Here is a 25149-nt window from a genome sequence, read left to right on the forward strand (position 1 = left end):
CTGTTGTATTGGACTTGATGTTGATATCCGTTAATGCATACTTGAGGCACCAATGAGACTCTGTGGGATGGTCAATTGAGTGACCTTCTGCCACACTACTCCTCAGCCCTTCCATCTCCTGAGGTTGCTTCTTTCGCGTAACTCAGTGCATAAACCCTTGACATGACCTAACCTCAATCTCTAACGCCACAATCTCACCACAACCCGCCCATACACGTCAACCCATTTGACTAAGACCAGAAGCCCCACTGTCGTCGTTAATGCAGGTTCCGTGGAAAACTTCTGTATGGCATACTATTTACCGAAATACACAAGACAACAAGAAAACGGCAAAATCTCACCGCAACCCGATGATGCGTGCCAACCCGTTTGACAAAGGCCAGATGCCCCACTGTCGTCGTTAATGCAGGTTCAGTGGCAAACGGTGGCAAACTATCTACCACAATTGCCCAGCAACACCAATCAATTGTTGATTCCCTGTGTCGTTTCACTTTATTTATTATGAGTCAACTTGTACACTTAAATGTTCTGATCTCTTTGTATGAATTCAATATTTGGCTTGATGGCTACATCTAGTGGAAATTTTGTGAAATTTCTAAGCCCACTTAGAAATCCCCTTACTGATAAAAATGCTGATGTGTCAAATACTTATTTTCCCCACTGTATTAAGGAAGCGATACTTATCAATTAGTCCTCAAGTTTAGCAGAAACATGTGTAAGTATTTGTGTGACCTTTAATAATTTTGTCATGGATCACAAGATACAGTTGCAGGCGTGACTTGTGCGCTCCACTCACACAAAAACAGGGCGCGCATATAACACTGTTGTTTGAGTTTCAATGGCTTAAAATCACTTGTTTTAAAACTGCGGTGCTTAAATACTTGTACAAACTCTACATTTTCGTGACCACACGCACAGCAACGTGACGTGGGCGCGTAACCTCGATAGAGACGATAGTCCAAAATCTCTACTGGTTGAAAAATTTCTACCGATTTATTACCCACCCCTACATCCACTTACAATCCCCATGGTGCCAGTTGGCTAAAAGTAACTGCAAATATGGTTAAGAAAGTGCAGCTATTTTAGATTTAATGTTGTGCATTATTTGTTTTCTAACCAATGAAATTCATACAATTTAAGTGTGGTCGGATATAATTCTATTTATTTGCATGAGATCAATCTGGCATTTGTTTAACTCATAATTATCTTCAATTGGCAACTGGATGAATTGTTTTGTGAATTTAACTGGTATGTATTGGTTGCAGATAGCATACACGGTGTCAAACTGACCTGCGCTTCCTGATTAATATTAAGCGGTGCTACATATACATGACTGCCAAAACTGATCAGGTCTCTTAGTGACAGAAGCACCACTTATACACGCATAGAAATAGCAGTTACCACAATTATACACTTACACACACATAGTAATTACAACCATTCGCCTTCCGGCATATTACATAAAGGGTTTCTCCTCTTTCGGTTCAGTCTAAATTCAGGACCAAAAAAGCACTTGTTTGTCACGGAGGTGAGTTTAAGCCCAGCCAAAAAATAACTCAATTTACATATCACCCATAATTCGTGCTATTAACATATCAAAGCTGCCGATGACTCTGCAATGGTGGGTTGGAGGCCATCATATTAAGTGGTCTCCACAGCTAATGCAGTGATAATGCATGGAAAGCTATTTGTGGAGTTTGGAGGCGTTGCTCATCGTTATGGGAACCCCTGAAGGGGGAATGCATACGAATGGGCCGTCAGAAGCTCAGAGAAGTCAGTCACGTAACATGAAACTTAAGGGTATGTTTACATTAATGCGTTTATGCTTTAAAACGCGTTACTTTTGCTACGTTTACGCCTTTCATCTACACTACATCACCGTTTTCGACCCTCATAAACGGATTCGTTCGCAAACGCTGAAGACCCTGTTTTAGTTTGAGAACTCAGACGTTGCTCTGAGTGTAAATGAACGTAGACGGAGTCTTATGTAAACGAACAGCTGATATTAACGTGACAGCGCATCATTTTCAAAGTAAAAATTATTTTATTGATGTAAATGTTGGTTTGCAACGGAGGTTTTGCCAAAAATAGTAAACATCTACCAATCAGCTTTTATAAACGCTATATCGGATTGTTTTAACATGTATCCATATAGATAATGTCTGTTTTATATTAATGTTTGAGTATTGTTGGGTTTAATGTGTTTATGTTTTGTTTAAATTTAGTTAGCTTACGAATGATAGACTGTAATTTTATACGCCATATAGGCGTTGCAAAGGCCAATATGAAGGGAGAATTGTAATGGGTCAGACATTATTTTCCAGTTTAATGTAAGTTTTGTTTGCTACTTTAAAATGACTTTCGTTTCAGATAATTTGTCCCTTAATTTTAATCGATGTTTTGTTGATAAGTTTTGTGAATATAAATTAATAAAAACAAGAAACTCAACGTCATTAATATAATGCTCGTTTAGGCGCTTGGCTTTTAGCTATTTGTGTGTTGCTAGCGGAGGACGTGCACGGACCTCGCACACTTTTAAAAATTAATGCAATAAGCATTTCTGGTAGGCTAAACAATACATCACTTCTTACTATATGTTTAATTGAAGTTTGCATTTGCTGAAATTTATTTTTGCTTCAAGTTTGCTACTGTTTAGAATGCTTTCTTTTTAAATCATAAAGACCTTTCTGTTTAGTTATAAAATCAAAATTAACCTATTAATCATATTAATATGTTGTAGAGGGAGCTAGAACAGTATAAGTGTTTATGTTTTGTTTAAATTTAGTTAGCTTACGAAAGATAGACTGTAATTTTAAATGCAATCTAGGCGTTGCAAAGGCCAATATGAAGGGAGAATTGTAATGGGTCAGACATTATTTTCCAGTTTAATGTAAGTTTTGTTTGCTACTTTAAAATGAATTTCGTTTCAGATAATTTGTCTCTTAATTTTAATCGATGTTTTGTTGATAAGTTTTGTGAATATAAATTAATAAAAACAATAAACTCAACGTCATTAATATAATGCTCGTTTAGGCGCTTGCGCTTTTAGCTATTTGTGTGTTGCTAGCGGAGGACGTGCACGGACCTCGCACACTTTAAAAAATTAATGCAATAAGCATTTCTGGTAGGCTAAAGCAATACTTCACCTCTTACTATGTTTGATTTAAGTTTGCATTTGCTGAAATTTATTTTTGCTTCAAGTTCGCTACTGTTTAGTACTGTTCACTTGAATGCTTTCTTTTTAAATCATAAAGACCTTTTTGTTTAGTTATAAAATCAAAATTAACTTATTAATCATATTAATATGTTGTAGGGGGGAAATAGAACAGTATAAGACTTTCCCAAACACATTTTTATAGGTTCAAAAATAGTGTCTGTTATAGTTGCCAGCAAAGGACCCATGTATGACTTTTTGTCAATATTGCACACCCCTAGGCTGCGTAAACGTGCAAAGGTAAGCTATTATTAGAGTAATAAGTTATTTTACACTTATATGCGCATGCCCAGTTACGTGATTGGTCATGTTTCATGCGTTTATGGTGGTGTATAGTGTGGATGAAGATTCTTTTTAAAATGCCAGTATAAACGAGGATTGTTTTCATTTTAAAATGCCGTTTTAAAACGCAAATGCTCTAATGTAAACATGGCCTACACTGAAAAAAATGGACTTAGTGGGTCTTTGAATTTAAATAAAATAAACATGTATATGCAACACAAAATATTTATATTCCTTGTGTAAACATAATTTAATTGATTAGGATTAAAATGTTTTGTTTGAATGTAAAATGAACACATTATTCTCACATTGATTAAAATTGATTGAATTGAATACTTAAAGCAATAAAATTGGGTTTGCAAGCAAAACGGCACCTCCTGAGCAGCAGGGGCAGTATAGCTCAATGAGAAGGACATCGATTGCCATAAAAGAAGAATAAAGATCGTTTGTTTTGGGCGCCAAAATGAAGACTCAGCAGCAGTCAGTCAGTCAGAAGAACTCTCTCAGACGGACACCACGTTATTAAAGTAAGTTCTATTATTTATTTATGTTCGCTTCATACGTGATATATCTTCACTAGATAGACTATTTTGGTTTACAATATGTAGCCATTGCAATGACTTGTAGTAAATATTAGTTTGGAGGAGGTTGGTGGAGTAAGTTAACAGTCAGTCAAGCTCATAAAGAAAAACACAGCGTTTTAAAAATGTCAGCTGTTTAACGTTATTTCACGTTTGGTAGTTTTATCCGAGTTGAAAACTGTCAGCTTTGAGTTGACTTTTGAGGCACTTTTTACTCAGCTGTTCTATGGAAACGTATCAGGACAAATAAAACGCTAACCAAAAGTTATTCTGTCCAGAGTAACGTTATCCATGTAAGTAATTTACCAGATGATATCAATTGACTAAATTAATAATGACATTGCGTATGAAACAAACGGTCTGCTTAATCAGATGAACAGACCCGCGTCAGTTATTCGTGACTTCGCTACGCCACGAGCAACACTTGATTCTATTAGAAAAAGCTTTTTTAAATGTCTCGCGTGACGTCTGGTATATTAACTGAAAAAAAAAAACGCTTTGAAGTGCCACACCTTAAAGCTGACGTTTTCAGAAGAGCACCTTGTTGTTTTAAGATCTAGTTTCGTCCAACATTGCGTCCTATGACAGATATAATACTTATTTCATTATTGCTCTGTGTATGTGTGACCTTCATCATTTGAGGTTGTGTGTTGATTTCACCTCTGAATATTTCCTCTTATACTGTAGGTCCATCATCCTTTCATGCGCTACACAGCATTGGTAAGTCATTTCTTTCACTTTTGCACTGCTGTTAGGAGCTATATCTTATTTTTGTAACTAATATACATGTATTATTCTTTTACTCGCAGTACTCAAATATACAATGGTTGCTGAATTTAAAAGAATCACTGCTGTCTAATGTTCCTGCGTGTCACCTGGACCTCCAATCCAAAAACCTGATGAAACTCTTCTATCAGAAAGGATGACAGCTAGCAAAAAGACTTCAAACAATTAATGATCAAATGACAGAAGTAAGTAATATAGATTCATTGACATAAAAATGTGTAAACATTGTTGGAGGTACAGAACGTTTAGTATGTTTTAGTTACAACATCTTTTGGCACACGGGTCATTAAAACACCTGGGAAGATTTAAAGGGGTAGTTCACCCAAAAATAAAAATTCTCATCACTTACTCCCTGTCATGTTGTTACAAACCTGTATAAATGTCTTTGTTCTGATGAACACTAAGGAAGATATTTTGAGGAATGTTTGTAACCAAACCAATCATAAGCCCCATTCACTTCCATAGTGGGGAAAAATAATACTATTGAAGTGAATGGGGCTCATGAACAGTTTGGTTGCAAACATTTCTCAAAATAAATATCTTCCTTCATGTTTGTCAGAACAAAGACATTTATACAGGTCTGTAACAACATGAGAGTGAGAAAATGAGAGAATTCACTTTTGATGTGATTGTCAGGTGTGGTAGCACACACTCGAAACGTGGCCTCTTTATTTAACTCATTCCAGTGTAGTGAACACTAGGGATGCTCCGATCAGGATTTTTGCAGCCGATACGATCACCGATTTGTAATCTTCGTGATCGGCCGATACCGATTCTGATTTTTTTTTAAAGCTGATATGCAAGCTCTTTGATGACTGTAACTGTTACAATCTTTCTAAATAAAATAATTCCACGGATGTTGCCTTTGTTATATTACTTGCAGTAATTAGGTATATTATTGTTTTAATAGTGACTCAAATAAATAAGCACAACAAATATTTATTCTGCATAGAGAAATTAAATATGGCTTTAAAAAGGCTTATGTCTCCTAAAAGTACTGAAAATAAAACACTTCACAGACTTTACTGTATTAATTAAATATACACACATTCGTATGAAGTATAAAAGTTCTTTAGACAAGAGCAGAGAGTGATTTTATTGAGAGATGAATTGGGTTACTGCAGCTTTAAGACGTGAGAGAGAGATCGCTCTGTTCACGTGCACTGATGACAGGCTGCTGTGTGTGTGGGCGGCGGCTGAAAGCAGACAAGCAGCTGTGAGGAAAATTAAAGTTTAAACGCTCAAAACTTTAAAACGCATGCAAATAATAAACTTTTGGCATGAGGATGCAATTGTCCGTGATAGATATGTGTTGTATACACTGTTTGATGGGGATGTGAAGACGCCTCGTGCTGTTGACCGGAGCGCGTCCTCATAGAAAATGCGCATATCTCTGTAAAGGCAAAGAGAGACATACAAATCTGCACGCCGCACATGAGCAAAGGGTTGTAAAAATGCTCGTGCTACGTAAAAAAATGTCTTTAATTGCAGCCACATTCAGGATCCTTTTGATGACAAAAGTAAACAGAAAGATCGGTTTATGAGATTGGCAGATTTAGCGAGCACCGATCGAGTCATTTAATGCCATTATTGGCCGATCGATCGGAGCGTCCCTAGTGAACACACACACACACACACACACCCAGAGCAGTGGACAGTGCAGCTGCCTTGCTTTGTAACCCATGGATTTGTAACCAATTGTAACATGCTGTGGCAATGCACATGGGTCTGTATACTTACATTTATATTTGTTTGCATTGTACTAATTTCCAATGACACTTTTATTGTAACAGTAACCTTTTTTCTGTTTCTTTAACTACGTTTGTTTTGTACAGGGCATGGATGAAGTCAGCATCAGTGAGGTCATTTGAAGACACCAATGTTGGGATTTGTGCTCTCAAACAACATGCTTCTTGTGATGAAGAAGAGGATCTTTGTATAGTCCTGGAAGCCATGAAGGTGTTGCAACATCGTGTTTGAGCTGATGTATGCCTTAAACCTGAGCTATCCTGATCTCCGCTTTATTTTTGAGGAAATCCAAACTGCATTGAGGGTAACTTTAACGAACAGTTTCTTTCAGTGAAAGGATCAGAAAGACTGTGCTGCTCATTTTTGAATTTTTTATCTGTTTTAAGTGTTTTCTCTTATTAATACATTAACAGTTTGCTGCTCAGAGTCGATTTTGGAAATGGTTGTTGTATTTTGTTTTTTTTGAATATTTTATTAAAAGTTTATAAAATCTGTATCTCTGAATTTATGTATGAGTGATATTTTACAGTTTTTAAATTCATTTTATAAATAATAGTACTTACTGTTTTGCATGTCTCTTTGGAATGCAGTGTTTGTGCTTTAGCACTTCTAAATCTACTGTGATAGTAACTATTTTAAACATTTGGGTCAGTTTCACAGATGGGGCTTTTCCTAGTCCCAGACTTTTGCAATGCCATATATCAGTGCCATTGTTTTGTCTAAAGATGTACTCCAGTGTTGTTTTTGTAAGGTAGGTTTGTTTGTAAACTTTATTTTTGTAAAAATATCCTAATATAACTAGGGCCTAGTCATGGATTAATCTACAACCTGTTTGGGAAATTGCCCCTTTATGTATGTACTGCATGTGCTGATTGTTGTAATAGTAATTGACTGTTAATGAATTAATGTGTAGTGATTTAAATGAATTGATGATCTGAAAGCAGTGGTTTGCCTCAATATCACTAAACATTTGTACAAAACTCTTTGCTTTTTATGCCAATGCAAATGTATTTTGTATTTAAAAAGAAATAAATAACATTTGGATAATTATGAGTGATTATTCTGGTGCCAGAGACATAATGAAATTGCTTTAGAGTTACATAATCCCATAATATAAGCATTAAAAAAGCATGTTGGAATTAGAGATGAAAATCTAGTCCCCTTACATAATAAAATTACTTAAACATTACAAAATAAATGTGTTATAGTAAAGAGAAATAGCACTTTGAGTCAACATATTTCTATTAGACTACTTAAAGTAATTAAAATGTTTTGGTCTGACACATAAAAATTAATTTGAGAAAATTATTTTGGTTTTAAACAATCGGATCATGTGGGACCGATGTACACATTAAAATTACGTAAATTGAAAGGATTTTTTTTTTCAGTGTAAGTGGGACAGAAACTTCGGTAAGAGGTGACACAGGGTATGTCTCTGTATGATCACATGCACAGTATGTTATGCGATAAATATAATATAAACGCCAAAAGAGAGAAAGAAATACAGATACAAGAGACTTACTTCTTCTTTTACCCACGTCTCCCTTGGACGTGGCGGCTTCATTCAGCAGGACCATTCCCATGGTGATGGCCGCATCTGTGATGAAGTTAAGGAAATGACAAGGCTGTGGTCCCAAATCAATTTCTCCAGTAAATATTTACAACCGTAAATGATGCTTACAGTATACGTTTGAAATGACAAACAAACACCTGAAAATAGCAATTATCCTGAACACAATAAAAACAAGACACTCTTCAATTCTGAGCACACTCCATTCGGTTGGGAGGCCTCATGTAGCCTGGGGGAGGAAAGCAGAGTGTGTGGTGAGAGGAATAGAGACAAGCGCTAGGTCTTGTGCCAGTTGCTTGAAGCCCCTCTCTTCTTCGGCAGCTGAGCCAGATTGTAGCAGAGGGTCTGTCAGTCTGTCTGCTGCTCATCAGGCACAGTCAACAAACCCTTGTGATTACAGTACAATTTCACACAGAGACTGACGCTCGAGAGGACAGGGCCAACACGGCCAGGTGAGCGAGTTAGTGTTTAAGAGCTATTTTTACATGGTTGAACATAAACATGTGGACGAAGATTTTTTTAAAGCAGAAAACACTCAACATTTATTTTTTACTTATACTACGGGTCCCTTGAATTCTTGAATACGATTGACTGATGAACATTCTGTGGTCTGCAATTATTTTCTGGGAAATGCAAGGCGAACGAAGTTACATGCAGCTCTCTCTTGACCGCATTACAGTTCCATATCACTTCGCATAGTTAACTGTAATAAAAAACTAACAAAAACAACATGACTGACAATTTTCCGAGGCAATAACAGCGCTGTTTAGAGACGCACAGAGGTAGCCTCGTTCACACAATCTCTCTCTCTCTCGCTCGCCCTCTCTCTCTGTCTCTCTCTTTCTTACAACTTCACTAATAACTGCATTAGAATGCTATCAACGGCTCAAGTCTCCATTGCCAGCTTTAAAACGATATTTTGGAACAAGCAAAAGAGCCGTTGGATGAGACGCGGAAAAAATAGTCCTACTCACAATAGCGATTTAAAAAAAAAAAAACAGACGAATTCCTTTAAAAATGTCATGTGATTGATGTCTTGAGGTGTAGTAACTGTAGTATAAGCGGAATAATTGACTCCGCGCCGTTGATTTATTGAAAAATAATGCACACCCAAGGTGTAACGACCACCACCCACCGTGTTGTGGCCGCATCACCACCTCGGGTGTGCATTATTTTTCTAATAATTCAACGGCCCGTCATTAATTATTCCTTACTTATTACTAGGGTGACCAGATGAGATTGCCCTTAACGGACAATTTTTTTTTAAATAAGTTGTCTCCAGCGATGACATGTTTGTCCGGTGGCAGCTACCGTAGCTTCTCTATGTGTTTCAAAAGCGAGGAGTGAGCAGTGGACAGTTGCAATTCGCAACCTCACCACTAGATGCCGCTAAAATTTACACACTGCACTATTAAATATCCTAATTTAACTAAGACCTAGTCCTGGCCTAAGCTAATCCTTGTCCGTAAAACCGCCCCATTATATTTACAAATGATTAAACCAAATAGTGTGTTCGTGACATTTAAACGTCTTATCTTAAAACCGGGTTTTCTTCGTAGAAGATATGCATTCATTAAAAATGAGCAGATAAAATATTTTAAGTCAATATTTAAATGTTCCTCACCTTACTTATGTGGTAAATAGCCATGCAATAAGCAGGATAATGTACAGGTAGGTCCTGATCACACTGTCGGGGCTTATTTCTGTAATAACAACCGGCTTCCTATACATTATGGGCTAGATTAACTAAACGATGAGAGCGCAACTCCAAAAAAAAAAAAAAAACGCCAGTAGGAGTGGTAATATCTGCGAGTTATTTACTAAAAACCGCAAATTAATTAACATGCAACAGCTGATTTCCTTAACCAGTTATAGGACAAAGATCATGGGTGATCACAGCAAATGTAGCTGATCGTATGTAAAAGGTTTAATTTAACACAGCAAACAATACATCATTAGAAATGACTAAGGCTCCAGCATTTGTATTTGAGGTTTCATTTATTTTTATTGTTTATTTTCCTGTAAAAAAATTATGGATAGCCATTAAAGGTGTAATGTGTGTTTTTGGGCATCTAGTGGTGAGATTGTGAATCGCAACCAACCTCAATTTCGAAACGCATAGAGAAGCTACAGTAGCTGCCACTGCAGGGACGAAATGCGCTCTGTAGAGCAGTTTGTCCAATTAGGGCTACTGTAGAAACATGACAGCGAGTTCCATGTAAGGAGACCCGTGGTGTATGTAGATTGCTTATTCTACGGTAATAAAACAATACAGTTCATTATGAAATGTCTTTATACACCACAGGTAATATTGTTATGTATATTTTATTGCATTTCTGTGAAGAAATTCTGTGCACCTTTAAATAACTAATCTTAACAGTTAAAATGTATTTAGTTATAAATAAAGTATACTGTAAATGTGTAAACTCTATGATATTTATATTTCATTTAGTCTTTTTAATGTTTATCAAGAGCAAACATTAGTAAACACAACATTTATTCAAGGAATATTTTCATCTATACTGTAATTAAATTCCCTCTATTCATGTGGTGTTCTGCATCCCATATTACACCAAATCCGAGAAAACAAACTCGTCCCGGTGCGTACTTACCCTGAGAATGCTTTAGATAAGCTCAAAGAACACATTCATAACATCACATCCCGAATTTCACAATGTTGACAGAATAGTAAACAGAGCTGTATGAAAAAGGTTAGTGGATTAATAAGGTTCACTTCGTTTACAGAACAATGCGACGAGTTCATTGTGCACAGCGGGATTTTATGGCAAAGGATACTCAACAGAAGAATAATGTGAGATTCAGCCACAAACTGAGCTTGACTGCTGCCATGGATATAACTCTGAAAAAGACAGAGAGAGATAAAATAAGACAAACAAGCAGACAATAGACCTTTCAAGCTCGGCTTTCAAACGGTCCTGTGGATGTATGACACAATGGCTCTGTGATAAGTAAAGCTTTGTATTTATCATACCGCAAACACATGAACACAACCTACACACACGTTGACATTCCCTTTTAAAAATAAATATATAAAAATCTTAAAATACAAAGGTCAGATAAAAGACAACAGTCAAAAGACTATTCAAACTAAATATCTATAGGTCAGGGAAGATGCTTGAAAAGATGAAATGGAAATAAGAAAGTGAATCGCAAAGCTTCAATTAGAATCACCAAACACTTTACAGAATAAGCAGAAACTAAAGCAAGGTGCTACTTCATGTGCGGATGAATCATGAATCTGTAAGAGCAATACAGAGCACGGAGAGATTCAGAGAAAGATCATAAAAGATGTGTTTCCAGACTTAAAAGCTTCAGGCAGGTTTAACTGATTATATCTGTCAATGCACGGAGGATAGCTAAACATTTTGTCGTCCTTTACTTACCCTCACATCATTTCAAGCCTGAAGGAATATCTCTTTGCAGTAAAACATGAAATGCTATTTATCAGACATCAAGGCTGCTCTTTGCCATACGGTATGTGTCACTTTCCTCACTATGCAACTTAAAGGGGCGGTCCGGGACAGGGTTTATCCTAGTCCCAGACTAAAGTGCATATTTGAACAGTGGCGGCTGGTGCCAAAAAAATTTTTTTTTGGGGGGGCACAAAAAACTCATAATCAAACTTTTACTGTAGTAATGCAGGACTGTTAATAACTATTTATCAGTTGACAATGTATCATTACTGCTTAGCTAAAATGCTTAAAAATGTTACTAACTAATCAAGGTAATAATTTACACACACACACACACACACACACCAGAGGTTGCTTTAGACTTTTTCAATCTCCGTAATTTTTTTGATGAACAGTGTTGTAAAATTTCGTCATAGTCAATTATTATCCATCATTTCATATTTTGATGTTTTAAAGTTGTATAATCACAGGCCAGTCATTTGTTTTTACTTCAATAACGCAGCACAAGCTCATTTTCCCTCACAACATACAATCCAACAGCTCGTTCTGAATGGTTCTCGAAGCTCCCTTAAACACAGTGGCATTCTCGTGGGTGCTCTTTTAAACTCCATAAGCAACAAAGTCAACGAAGGCACAGAATATAGCAGGATTATCTGAGCTCTCCCTCTCATTATGTCTACGCAAAGCCAGCTCAAATGCCCCACAAACTTTTGAGGAGTCTATCACACAATCAGACTTTAAAACCGCAAACAGGGAAAACAATAAAAGGCATGACTTGCATAGCATCCAGCTATCCAACTTTATTCGCCATAACAAGTGGTGGAAAAGCACACAGACTGCAATCACTTGACTCCGTTTGTCGATTACTGTAACATTCACGGAAAGCATTATGTGTGAACAATATGCAGAATGCCGTAAGGGGGTGGCGTAGTGAGGAGGCACGTGTCATCGCAATCAGAAGTTATGGTTCAGCTCTTTGACACAGGGAATTATTTACAACGAGAAATGTCGGCAAACTGGATTGAAGCAGAAATCAGGAAGCCCACGCTGAAGCTGAGATTATTCACCAGCATGACAGAACAGCGAACCACTGAGCGCGCACAGAGTTTCCTTAAAGTCACTGGCGTGTATACTGGCTTATATTATAGTATAGTGGGTGTGTTTTGGGCATAACGTGCAATAAACCAATGAGAGTCTCAGCTCTCATCCTCTTTAAAAGCCAGTTGCATTGGCGCCATGCTGATTTCCTATTTAGATTGCGGAAGTAAAAAACTAAGCGGAGGAAGAAGACAACCAGTTTAAGATGAATGTTTAAACATCGCGTTGATTTCATTTGTATTGAAACTGTTATTTTTTATATTAAAACCTTTAAAGGTCGTTTTCTTTTAGTAATGTAAGTAAAATTAGCAGGTTTTTAAATGAAAGGATAGCCCATGATCAGTGTAATCTCCTAAAATAATTTACAAATATGGAAGAAAATGTTTGTACTCTAAAAATATTTATTAACAAACAGTAGATAAAGAATTTACAAACATGTGAAAAGCCAATTCCAAAACATTTCAGCACCCGGACAGCGCTGTGAGGTTTTCATCTCAGCATATCCACAGGTACAGTACAAAGTCATCATATATAATAAATCTGTGGGGTAGCATAAAAAAAAACATTTAAAAATAACGCAAAACATGCAATTTTACCTGGCTACAGCAAGTAACGTCTCGTAATCAGTCCTTATTTATGTCCAAGAGACTCGATAATAATATTTTACATTTTAATCCTTTGATTTTTCATATTTCTAAACATTTATGTGCTGCTGCACATCCATGTGATAAGCAAACGCGTGTTGTCGTCCTGTTTATAGGCGCATATTACTAAACATGCTCATTAAATAACAAAAACAATATTGCGCTAATTTATTTTAGTTGCCTCAAAATAGCAACGCGCCAACAATGCGCCTGAACACACCTCGTTTTCAGAACAGAACGCCCATTGGTACAAAATTGGGCGCAAATGCATTTACTATTTAAACAACGTGGTGCTAAACGTGAAAATGATAATTGCACCGGTTGAAACTAGCAAAAGACACTTGCGTTGCGCATTGCGCAACATTGCGCCAGGTGTATGATAGAGCCCACTGTGTATGTTGCGTTTTAGTTTTCTATATTTCTGGTTGGTTAATTCGATATACTGTTTGTTAGTTTAATCTGCATAAGCATGTCTCATTTTCAAAAATAAAATGTAATTTTTTTATTACATTCATATTTATTTTAATAAGTAAGGAAGGTGCGTTGGTAGGATCCTCGATACAGGCTTGACCTCTTATTTCAGTTAGCTTTATGGACTTCGGAGGCTGCTTTAAAGATGTATTCATCTTTGAATTGGAACTGGAATTGGCTCTGTAGAACAGTTTGTCCATTTAAAGTTTTAATTTTGAGCAAAGCTTATATGTCACCTAAATGCAAGTCACTCTACTGCTGTGGGCAGCTCTGTTTATTAAGAGATTAAAGTTTTTAATAATAATATATTACCAAAACAAAACCTCATTTGAATTTGAACTTAATTTGAAATAAACACGTTATTGTGCTCAAAATGGCACAAAAATCTGCATAGTATACTCTAAACTCGGCAACAACAAAGCAAACGGTGCCGGTACTTGAGGCTGTTGTCTCTTGAAGCTTTTCAAAAAGAGACAGAAAAAGAAAGAGATATGAAAGGTTTTGAGAGGGAGGGGGCCATTAAGGAGAGGATATGAGCAAATAGGCCACTGCATTTATCATTGTCACGTCACCTGTCGCCTCTGGGTTAACGCATCTGCTAACATTTAAACACAGGCACTGCATATTTTCATATTAAAGAAAACAGCATTTATATTAGAAGCACTTCCAGAACTAAAGCAGAGACACAATTATATTATTCAATGTGCGTATCTGCATATTTCTACTGGGTCTGGAAGGTGTCGTTATAATCAATCATTTGCTACTTTTTGGGGAAAAGGACCTTACTGGAAACTTTAAGGAACTGACAAGGGTTATGTTTAAAGCTCTACAAAACATTACAACAGCAAATCACCCTGCAAAAAAACAAAAGCATGAATGGTGTTATAAATGATTTAGTAGTTTGAAGGACATGCGTTGGTGTGTGTAGTCACGTATATTCATCATACTGTTAATTTAAACAAAGTTGACTTCTGCTCTGGACTTTTAGGCAGTTGACCACTTGTACCCATGATGCACTGGGGTCACCGATGACTACCTTACACTCAAACTGGCGTCAGCATTCAATGAATCATCATAATTCATATTTAGCATGTGTGTAGGAGCATCCGTGATTGAATATCTTCACTGCTGACGCCCACATGCATTTGAATTGAAAATACGTAATTTTTTCCTCCTACACTTAAAAAAAGTGCTGTGTCTGTTAAATGAATATTTTGACTTGCATTAAACACTTAATTGTGCAATGTGTGAATCATTTACTAGGGATAAATATTATTAGACTCATTTGGATTTAGCATCTGTTCACTTAGTGAAAAAACAACACTTAAAACAATCCCAGAATGATGACTAGAGGAAGCGCATAGGGATCTGTTTTAATGGAAATCTATTAACCAAAACAGCAATGACAACAGAGTTACTTTTTTATAACAAAACAACTAATTAAACACAATTGTAAGATACTAACAAATTAACAAAATACAAAATATTCAGAGGAACTAGCAACAAATTGATTCAAAGTGTGTTTGTGTATGCCGTTTGCGTTTTTCATTAATAACTGCACTACTGGGGCCAGGATACATTAGACTATGAACACATTAATGTTGACAATCTGAAGCAAAGGAGAAGCCATTAAAGATGTGCTTGGAATATTAAATAAAGAAAAAACTGCCACCTTTTCTTGGTTTAGTACTCACACATGTATGTAAATTTACCAATTATAGATGCAAAAGACTTTCCGGTGACTTATATTGTTTTTGTACTTGGTTAAAAGCCAAGTAAAGTGATATTAAATATGTGTTCTGAGTTTGTCACACCACAGAAAAAAAATGTGTTATTAACCACCCAGCCAAATTTGAATGTTAAAAAACAGCTAGTAAATAAAATAAGTAGGGATGCTCCGATCAGGATTTTTGCAGCCGATATCGATTACAGATGTTATCTTCGTGATCGGCCGATACCAATGCCGATACCGATTCTTCAAGCTGATATGCAAGGTCTTTGATGACTGTAACTGTTAACATTATTTTTCTAGATAAAGTAATACCACAGATGTTGCTTTTGTTATATTACTTGCAGTAATTAGGTATGTTATTGTTTTAATAGAGAATCAAATAAATAAGCACAACAAATATTTCTTCTGCAAAGAGAAATTTAATATGAATTTAAAAGGCTTATGTCTAAATAAAACACTTCACAGTCTTTACTCTATGAGTTAAATATACACGCATTCGTATGAAGTACAACAGTTCTTTAGTCAAGAGCAGAGAGTGATTTTATTGAGAAATGAATTGGGTTACTGTAGCTTTAAGACGTGAGAGAGATCGCTATGTACACGTGCACTGATGACAGGCTGCTGTATGTGCGCACGTCAGGTGTACGCAGACAAGAGCAGCTGTGAGGAAAATGAAAGTTTAAACTGATAAAACTTTAAAACGCATGCAAATAACAAACTTTCGACATGAGGATGCAATTGTCCTCAATACATATGTGTAGTGTGCGCTGTCTGATGGGGATGTGAAGACGTGTCGCGCTGTTAGGACCGGAGCCCGTCCTCATAAAAAATACACATATCTCTGTAAAGGCAGAAAGAAATCCAAATCTGCACGTCGCACATGAGCAACGGGTTATAAAAATGCTTGCACTGCGTAAAAATGGTCTCTAATTGCAGCCGCATTCAGGAGCCCTATGAAGACAAAAGTAAACAGAAAGATCCGTTCATGAGATCGCCAAATTTAGCGAGTATTTAATGCCGTTATTGGCCAATAGCGATCTGCGGCCGATCAATCGGAGCATCCCTAAAAAAAGTTATCAAAATCTGGGAAAAATAACAAATGATGAGGCGTGTCCGCCACATGTGCTGAAACCACGCCAACTTGTGGGAAAGCTGCCGTCTCTCTTAAAGGTAGGGTAACATATTTTGAAAAATGCTAACGGTAGCCGCCTAGCAATGAAATCCTGATCCCACCCTCAAGTCATCCAAAGTCACGCCTCTATCAAAACACATGAACACGCACAGATCAGACTGTCACATTTCTAACATTTATAATGTTTAGCAATAACTCCAGTCTGATCTCACGAGAATTCGTACATATTCTAATTCGTACAAAGTGAATCGTACAAAAACATATGATTATTATAAAAACAATAACGAAACCCCACCTGTAACCCCAACATCACAGAGGTAAAAGAAAATTGTACAAAAATTTACAAATGTGATCTTTTGAATTCATAGCACATTGTAAAATATGAATGAATTACCATGAGAAAACGTATATAATTACATGAAATGACTTTAACAGTGGCGGCCGGTGACTTCTTTTTTTGAGGGTGCACGATCCGAAGTTCGTCACAACATGTATGTAGCCCGACGTGTGTGGTTTGTCATTTCAAAATATGTGTTCGACACGTTGAGTGAACCTATGTGTATCACGTGTTTGTCAAAATACTGTAAGTGCCTGCTGCAGATGCGTCTAAAGCAGTGATTCCCAACCGGGGGTACGCGTACCCCAGGGGGTACGTGAAGAGTTTCCAGGGGGTACGCGAAAATATTTACATTTTGCTTTGATCTCATTTACTTTTAATAAAAAAGTCTTTCGTTTGTCCAGTCATTGACCTACGATTGATTTTTGTGAGGAAAGCATTGTAAAAAGGACAACTTTGTAATTTTAATCTTATCATTAATATAATTAGCCGTCAAGAGTAATGCGCAGCATGATCCAAAACGCAATAGCGATGTCCAACTCAAGAACGATCTGACTATTTTTTAATGAACCTGAATAGTTTCTAAAGACACAAAGTTTATTAACTATAATTAATGTTTAAATAATGTTATAATATTCATTCCCGCTGCCGTTGCATTTTCAAATTATGCAAAAAAAACTTTTGTATTGTTTTTGGCTAACATATTTTGTCCCGTATGATGTCTTTTGTATTTATAGAGAATGCCTTAACACATTTTGTTTCTCTTTATATTTGAACAGAATAATTTAACTTATTTGCACATTTTAATTATTAGTAACTTAAATTGAGATTTTAGTAAATTTAGGGCATTTACTAAAAAGGACGTGAGAGCTCAATTCCAAATAAGCGCCGGAGTTGAAAATTTGCGTGTGATTTACTACAAAGGCGCAAATAAAATACACAGGCACAATAATGACATAAGCACATTTCTCTAATGACCATTGCAATCTATAAGAGCAGCGCAAATTAGTACAGGGTCAAAAATAAGAGACCTCGGCAGGACATCGCAATGAAAATGCGGACTGCGGAGTGTGAAATTCCAGCTAAGTAAAAGTACACTATGAACCGGAGGACGAAAGATGAAGGGTAAAATAAGTTTTGAAATACCTAATTTTACTTCTCCTGGTGACTTCTCCTCCTCTTTTCTCCAGCAAATTAAACATAGCATGGCTTGGCAAACGATATATTTATTTTAAAGTATGTTCCTCTGGCAAAATGTAATACTCTCCTCGCATTAATGTTAACGTAGGAAAACTTCCACAAATGCATATGCAATAAGGTCGCAAAAATAACAGCTTTTCAGAGCTAAATATCTATTGCGTGTCTTTAGTAAGTTCAGTCGTTATTTAACGTCAAAATGATGGTTTGCGCAAGCTGTTAGTAAATCTGGCCCTTAAAGGGGTCATATGATGAATTTTTTTAATTTGTAAAATAAATCTTTGGCGTTCCCAGAGTCCATATGTGAAGTTTTATCTCAAAACACCCTACAGATGATTAATTATAGCATGTCAAAATTGCCATTTTGTAGGCCTGAGCAAAATGTGCTGTTTTTGGGTGTGTCTTTTAAAATGCAAATGAGCTGATAAAATGCAAACACTGATCGCAATGGTAGTGGTTTGTTGAAATAAACATGCTTCATCAGTCAGTGCTTTTTACTTTAGTATTTAAAATTAATTAATTAATTAAAATTACTAATTATTTGTCTTTAAAACACAACTTTGGTTTAGTTTCGATGAAGGGGTACTTGAGCCTTACTGATAGGGCTGTGGGGGTACTTAGGGCTAAAAAGGTTGGGAACAACTGGTCTAAAGGGTTTATAAAAAAAAGACACTTGCGTTTGCCAGATACTCGCATAATCTCATGCACAATCAGAGTTTACTGTTAAGGGAGTGTCTTGCGTGTATTTTGTGAACATGAGCGTCTTTTTTATCATAAATGGTTTTGATGCATGTACAGCAGGCACTTATTTTGACAAAACACGTGATGCACATGGTTCGCATGACGCAACAAACACATTTTGAAAACACGAGCAACACACATGACACTCCAAACACCTATTTTGAATTTGAATTTTCGGAAGAGCAGTCAAGACTTTTTTAAGATGCCAAATAAGTCTTTGGTGTCCCCAGAGTGCGTATGTGAAGTTTTAGCTCAAAATACCCCACAGATAATTTATTATAGCATGTTAAAAATGTCACTTTGTAGGTGTGAGCAAAAATTTGCCATTTTGGGATGTTTCCTTTTAAATGCAAATGAGCTGATCTCTGCACTAAATGGCAGTGCTGTGGTTGGATAGGGCAGATTAAGGGACGGTATTATCCTCTTCTGACATCACAAGGGGTGCCACATTTCTATTACCTATATTTCACATGTTTGCAGAGAATAGTTTACCAAAATTAAGCTACTGGGTTGTTCTTTTTAGGGGACCCAGTTATAGCACTTAAACATGAAAAAAGTCACATTTTCGTGAAATGTCCCCTTTAATGGAAACATGTTGTGCCCACAATGTTGTCAAACTTTATGATTACATCTTTTTACAAATGAGTGAGTACCCACAGCGAAGGTACAGTAAGATAAAGTCATATTCAACGACCTTCCAAGGACGTGAGATATCTGCAAGATCCTTTCGGTGTAAGATATTGCAGTAGGTTAATATCCCTGCTTAAAAAAAACAATAAAACCATTACAGAAAATTCGAATGGTTTCCATTAAAATACCAATAGGAAGCATTAGTTTTTACCATTAAAACCACTACACTGTAGTGTGTTTTGTGCCACATTCCATTAGAACCAATAAAATTCCCAATAAAACCAATATAATTTATGTGATGTGTCTATTGGTTTTTTAGCAGGGATAAAAAGTTTAGCCTTGGATTCAAAGGAGGTGTTTAGTCAGAAAAGTCTGGGGACACTTTAGTTTAATGGTGTACTGGGTTCCCAACAATGCCACTAATTTCCTCATGAGATTATCATACTGTAGTGTCTCGGGAGAATGAATCAGCTGTTGTACTTCTGTGGTTAAAGGCATGACTGAATAAGAACAGCTGACATTATTGTGCTTTACTATCCTTTGTTGATTCCTTGAGAGCTGAAATTCCCAGAATACCCATGCAGTGTACTCATGTGCCTAGTTAGTTTACAGACTACGACATAATGTTTTGTAATGATTTTGTTTTGAAAATAGTCCACAGTCAATAACCATAGTCAACATAACACAGAACCAAAATCACACTAACATTTATGACTTTTATTTAAAACATAATGAGACAAAGTCCAAAAATATGTCCCGTTTTTACGCATTCGCGGGGGTCCGCGTACAGTGGCGTGATGGCAATTTTCACCGGATTTTTGTTACCGCACATACTTTGTACATGTAGGTCCTGCATGCTCGTACAGGAGAATGTAGTATGTAGCCCAAGGAGATGCATTGCATTTTCTCACAATGTGTATGTGTCGAACGTCTGGCTTTGCAAGGCTGTGCGTTCAACCGTGTGTATACATAGAAAACAGACTATAGATTGGGCTTTAGGCTACATTACGGTTCAGTATACATAGAAATGCAGAGGAGTGTAATCTTAGTTGCACGACTCCAGATTCGCCTTTACGTATTTGGTTGACGTTTTTATCCAAAGCTTTATTCAGTGCATTCAAGCTATAGCATTTTATCAGTAAGTGCCTTCCTTGAATTAAACCTACGATTTTGTCGTTCCTTTCAGATTGAGTCATACCACTACATAAATCTTTTGATGTTTTTGCATATGGCAGATGCTTTTTTGTGAATTACCGACATACATTGAATGTGCTTGTGTGGTCTCTTGACTGCACCCACAACCTTGGTCCTGCAAATGCTAAGCTCTGCCAGTTGAGCTACACAACAACTGTTAAAAATCATGCCAAACACATTCAAGCTTTATCGCAGCTCACTTTAAAAACGCTTTCAAGTTGTCTAGGTAAAAAGCTGTATTCATCTAGCTCAAATGATGCTGATGACATCTTACAGAGCTCCTCCCAGCACAAAAGATCAAATTCTCATGTTTTGCAACATAATAACATTTCCCTACAATCCATGCAACTGTTTGAAACAAACAACATATTAATTCGTCGGATTTTTGTGTTTTTTTCCTCCTTCATTTTCCACTTGAATGGATTATTTTAATACTGCTTTCAATCTGTAAAACAATGCAAAGCTCTTACTCAAAAAGCCAAAGGAACATGCATAGCACATTAGGGCGATGACATTAATCCAAATTGCAAATTGCAGTCGTGCGCTAGTCGCAATGACAAATACGGTAATACTCTCCGCGGAGCTCCAGACTGATCTGATGAATTGAGTGTTATGCATTCATTTTACTCAGACGGGGATAATGGTTTTAGGCTTACTAAGTAAGAGAGGTAAAGTATAAAACATATATAAAGCTCAATATTTAGCACTATAATTGATCATTGAGAATACAGGTGATTCTATCATGATCATAATTTTTTAAACAGTAAATACAGGGCCAGATTTACTAAACAGGGCAAATTAACGTGAGAGCGCAAAAAAACGTTGAAGTTGAAATCACAATGCACGTTAAAAAACACAAGCGCAAAAAATCCAATTTCAATAATGCCCAATGCAATTTACTTTACCAAGAGCAGGGCAAACTAAGAGTTTAAGACATCTATTTTAAGGCGTTAAATAATACCTCAACTACCAGTAAATTGACAATGTATACCTTAGTAAAGCACGCAGCGTGATTCACTCTTCTTCCATAAATTTTTTCAATAAAGAAAACTCCTACAAATGCATATCCAAGAAGGTCAGTCGGAAGAACATCTGTATCCACAGCTTTTCAGCGTTAATTTTTCACTGCATGTCTTTAGTAAATCCTCACTAAAGGATCCTTCCTTACGGCAAAAGAGGTGTTTGCTGGTTTAAGCTGTTAGTAAATATGCACCACAAAAAATTATTTTCAAGAAAAAAAAAATCTTAGTATTTTTGTCTTGTTTTCAGTAAAAATATCTAAAAATTCTTAAATTAAGATGCTCTTTCTTCATGACCCAAGAAAATAAGTGTAGTTTTCAGACAAAAAATATCAAATTGAAGTGATTTTTTTGCATAAAACAAGCAAAAAAAATCTGCCAATGGGGTAAGCAAAAAAAATCTTTAAAAAAATTTTTAAACACTAAAAAAATGGCTTACCCCACTGGCAGATTTCTTTCCTTGTTTTATATGCAGAAAATCACTTAAATTTGATATTTTTGGTGTAAAAACTAGACTTATTTTCTTGGGTTGTTTTGCTCATCAAGAAAATACATCTTAATTTAAAAATTTTTAGATATTTTTACTGAAAACAAGACAAAAATACTAAGATTTTTTTTTCTTAAAAATAATTTTTGCGGTGCATATTTACTAACTGCTTAAACCAGCAAACACCTTATCTACTTTGTACTAATCAACAAACAAACAAAAACAAAATAATACTTTGATGGCATTGGTGGTTTTTTGTGGCGGGGAAGAAACTTAAACCACTTGGGCACTCAGGCGACAGAAAATGATGACTGTTGCTTGTTCTCACACGACAGCATCAAGCTTCTGTAATGCTAACAAATTGACCACAGGAGATCTTATGAAAAACTGTCCATTATTTTACGCAAAGTCAACGAAAATCGAGCAGGACTAAAACTCTATTTAGCTTTTCCGTGACTCTTTGGGTCCTTGCAAATGGTCAAATGAAAAATGCAAATTACCTATGGCCAGGTGAATGTAACAAGCTCGCTGATTGGCTCTGATTGTACTTCATGCGCAAATTTATACATCTCGGATGAGGACCCAAAGAGTCACGGAAAAGCTAAATAGAGAGGCCAAAACGAAAAGCAAATCGAACAGCGAAAAGAACAAGGAAAACCATCGGGAAAATGAAAACAGAAATGTTAAACGGAAATGCCCTTTTAAATGCCTAATTTAAACCTGTATTTGTAGTTCAATTTATAAATCCAGTTATTTTAATCGCTTTTTGAAATACATTTTGAAATTCCATTATTTAATTAAGAATTTGTAAATGCAATTTAAAATTATGAACTTATTGAGTGTTTTATGTTGTTTTTGTAGATTGTTGTATTAATTTGATCTATTTATTAATGGATTAATGTTTAGTTTCTGCATTGTTTTTGTGATCTCACTTTTTATTGCCTAATAAAATAATATTTTTTTTATAACTTTTTCTATTTATTTATAGATTCATTAATGAATTTTTAAACAAATGTATTAATTGCTATTTTATTGTCCAGGTAGTTATTAAATATTGAAGTTCTTTATTACATTTTGCATGACTCTTGTGGTCCTCCATAGTCAACTAAATGAATATAACATGGCAAAGATGAATGCACATTAATATATTGATTCAATAGATTTACAGCATTTTGAAGAAAAAAAAAACTTGGATTTATTGCATTTTGTGGAAAAAATAATCAGTTTTATAATAAATCTATAAATAAATGTAATTGAATTTTCATTGTTATTATAACTTAAGGATGCTATGTGAAAGTGTGTAACAAAAAATAGCGGTTTTCATCTGGTCACTTTCTTGGTATAGAACACATTTTTACCGAAATTACTCAAAATGGATTTATTGGGTTTCGGAACCAAATTCTTCAAATATGTATATGTGACCCTGTATGAAATCAGTCTCATAATCTAATTATGAAACTGCATACAAAGTTTTATTTCAATTCATTCACTTCACTTTCAATCTTTGAAATATTCAGTCAATATTAAAGAAATCAAGGTTATATTTTCACAATAGCACGGTTTTATGTAGAATACAGTAAATCACCAAAAAATAGCTTTAGTACATTTATAAGAGATTCCTGTTTGCAGTTTAAAACACACCAAAGTTAAAAAAAATCCCTGCTGTTTAAACTGTTAAATTTCACACTTAATTGCGGTAGTGGCCAACTACATTAGCAGTCTCCTAAGTGATTTGTAACCACAAAAGACAAATGATCTATTTTGTAAACATATAGTCACCAAATTGTTTTAATGTAGTAACCTTTGCAAATGATTCTGTTCCTGGTTTTTCTCTCTGTTTTTAAAGCTTAACTACTGAAGGTCAAACGAATGAGTCATTGATGGAGATAAATGAGAAGTCAACAAAGCAGAAAAAGAGGTAGAGCGAGAGATATATATCATATAGTAGGTGAGAGAACGAGGAATATTAATTATACATCACTGCTTAAAGAGGGAGTTTAGCGAAATCCACAAAGAATTCATTAATATTAAGTCTATTTTTAATGATGCCAACGACTGTGTGCAAAATAATAAAAAATCACAGCATATAAAAAGGACCACTTAAAAGCACGAAAATACATGGTAACACATTTGATCGTATAGGCACTTGAGTCTTTCTAACAACTGTGTGTGTGTGTTGTGAGTGCTAAATACCCCCAGAAAAGGTCAGGTTTTTTTAGACACTTCATGCATCATTGCTTTCTACCAGTGGTAAAATTGTGCCAACAACTGAAGTGTTCACTTAAAAGTGCAGTGGCCTTTCTCTCTGAATTTCTCTGCCAAACAAATGAGGATTAAATAGACTGCTTTTTAAAAGAACAGTTCTCGCAAAACTGAAAAATATGTCAATTAACGCCAAATCTGTCATGCTATTTCACCCTCATGTAATTTCGAAGCTGTATGCTGTTATTTTCACTGACACAGAAAAGCAGAAATTTGAATAATATTTATGCACCTCTGTTCCATATGAATATTAGTGACCACGGAATGTCAAACTCCAGCAGGAACAATGTGACATAATAAAAGCGTAATTAAAAAACGACTTATGCACCATACTTCGAGTGTTAAAATAATTTGATAGCCTCCGTTTTTATGTAACCAACAGGCAAAACTGATGACTCACACTCAAATCAAATATGATGGAGGTTGGATGTCAGTATAACATCAAATGTCATTAGATCTTGTATAGGTCACATGTTTGAAATGATTATATTTGACATGATTTTAAAGTCAAAAAATGTTGTTCTTACTCAGCAATGGTTTTAAATGATACATTTGCAATGGCTTGTCTTAAAACATATTAAAAACACCA

The 25149-nt window shown here is 35.7% G+C and overlaps 1 protein-coding gene and 1 long non-coding RNA gene across 2 annotated transcripts in view; one reads left to right on the forward strand and one right to left on the reverse strand.

The window, feature by feature from the left end:
* The window catches only part of tusc3 (tumor suppressor candidate 3), a 112764-nt gene that overhangs the window by 13198 nt on the left and 74417 nt on the right, over nt 1-25149 (reverse strand). The window contains exons 7-8 of the mRNA XM_073865784.1: nt 10979-11042; nt 8135-8209 (exon numbers count right to left, since the gene is read on the reverse strand). Coding sequence (XP_073721885.1) covers nt 8135-8209; nt 10979-11042 — 139 coding nt within the window. The remainder of the gene's footprint in view (nt 1-8134; nt 8210-10978; nt 11043-25149) is intronic.
* On the forward strand, nt 3650-7081 carry LOC129420594 (uncharacterized). Its single transcript, XR_012368673.1, has 4 exons — nt 3650-4023; nt 4765-4797; nt 4887-5048; nt 6699-7081. It is a non-coding gene; the product is annotated as an uncharacterized lncRNA (long non-coding RNA).

This window comes from Misgurnus anguillicaudatus, chromosome 3, assembly GCF_027580225.2.
Source record: "Misgurnus anguillicaudatus chromosome 3, ASM2758022v2, whole genome shotgun sequence".
NCBI classification, from domain to species: domain Eukaryota; kingdom Metazoa; phylum Chordata; class Actinopteri; order Cypriniformes; family Cobitidae; genus Misgurnus; species Misgurnus anguillicaudatus.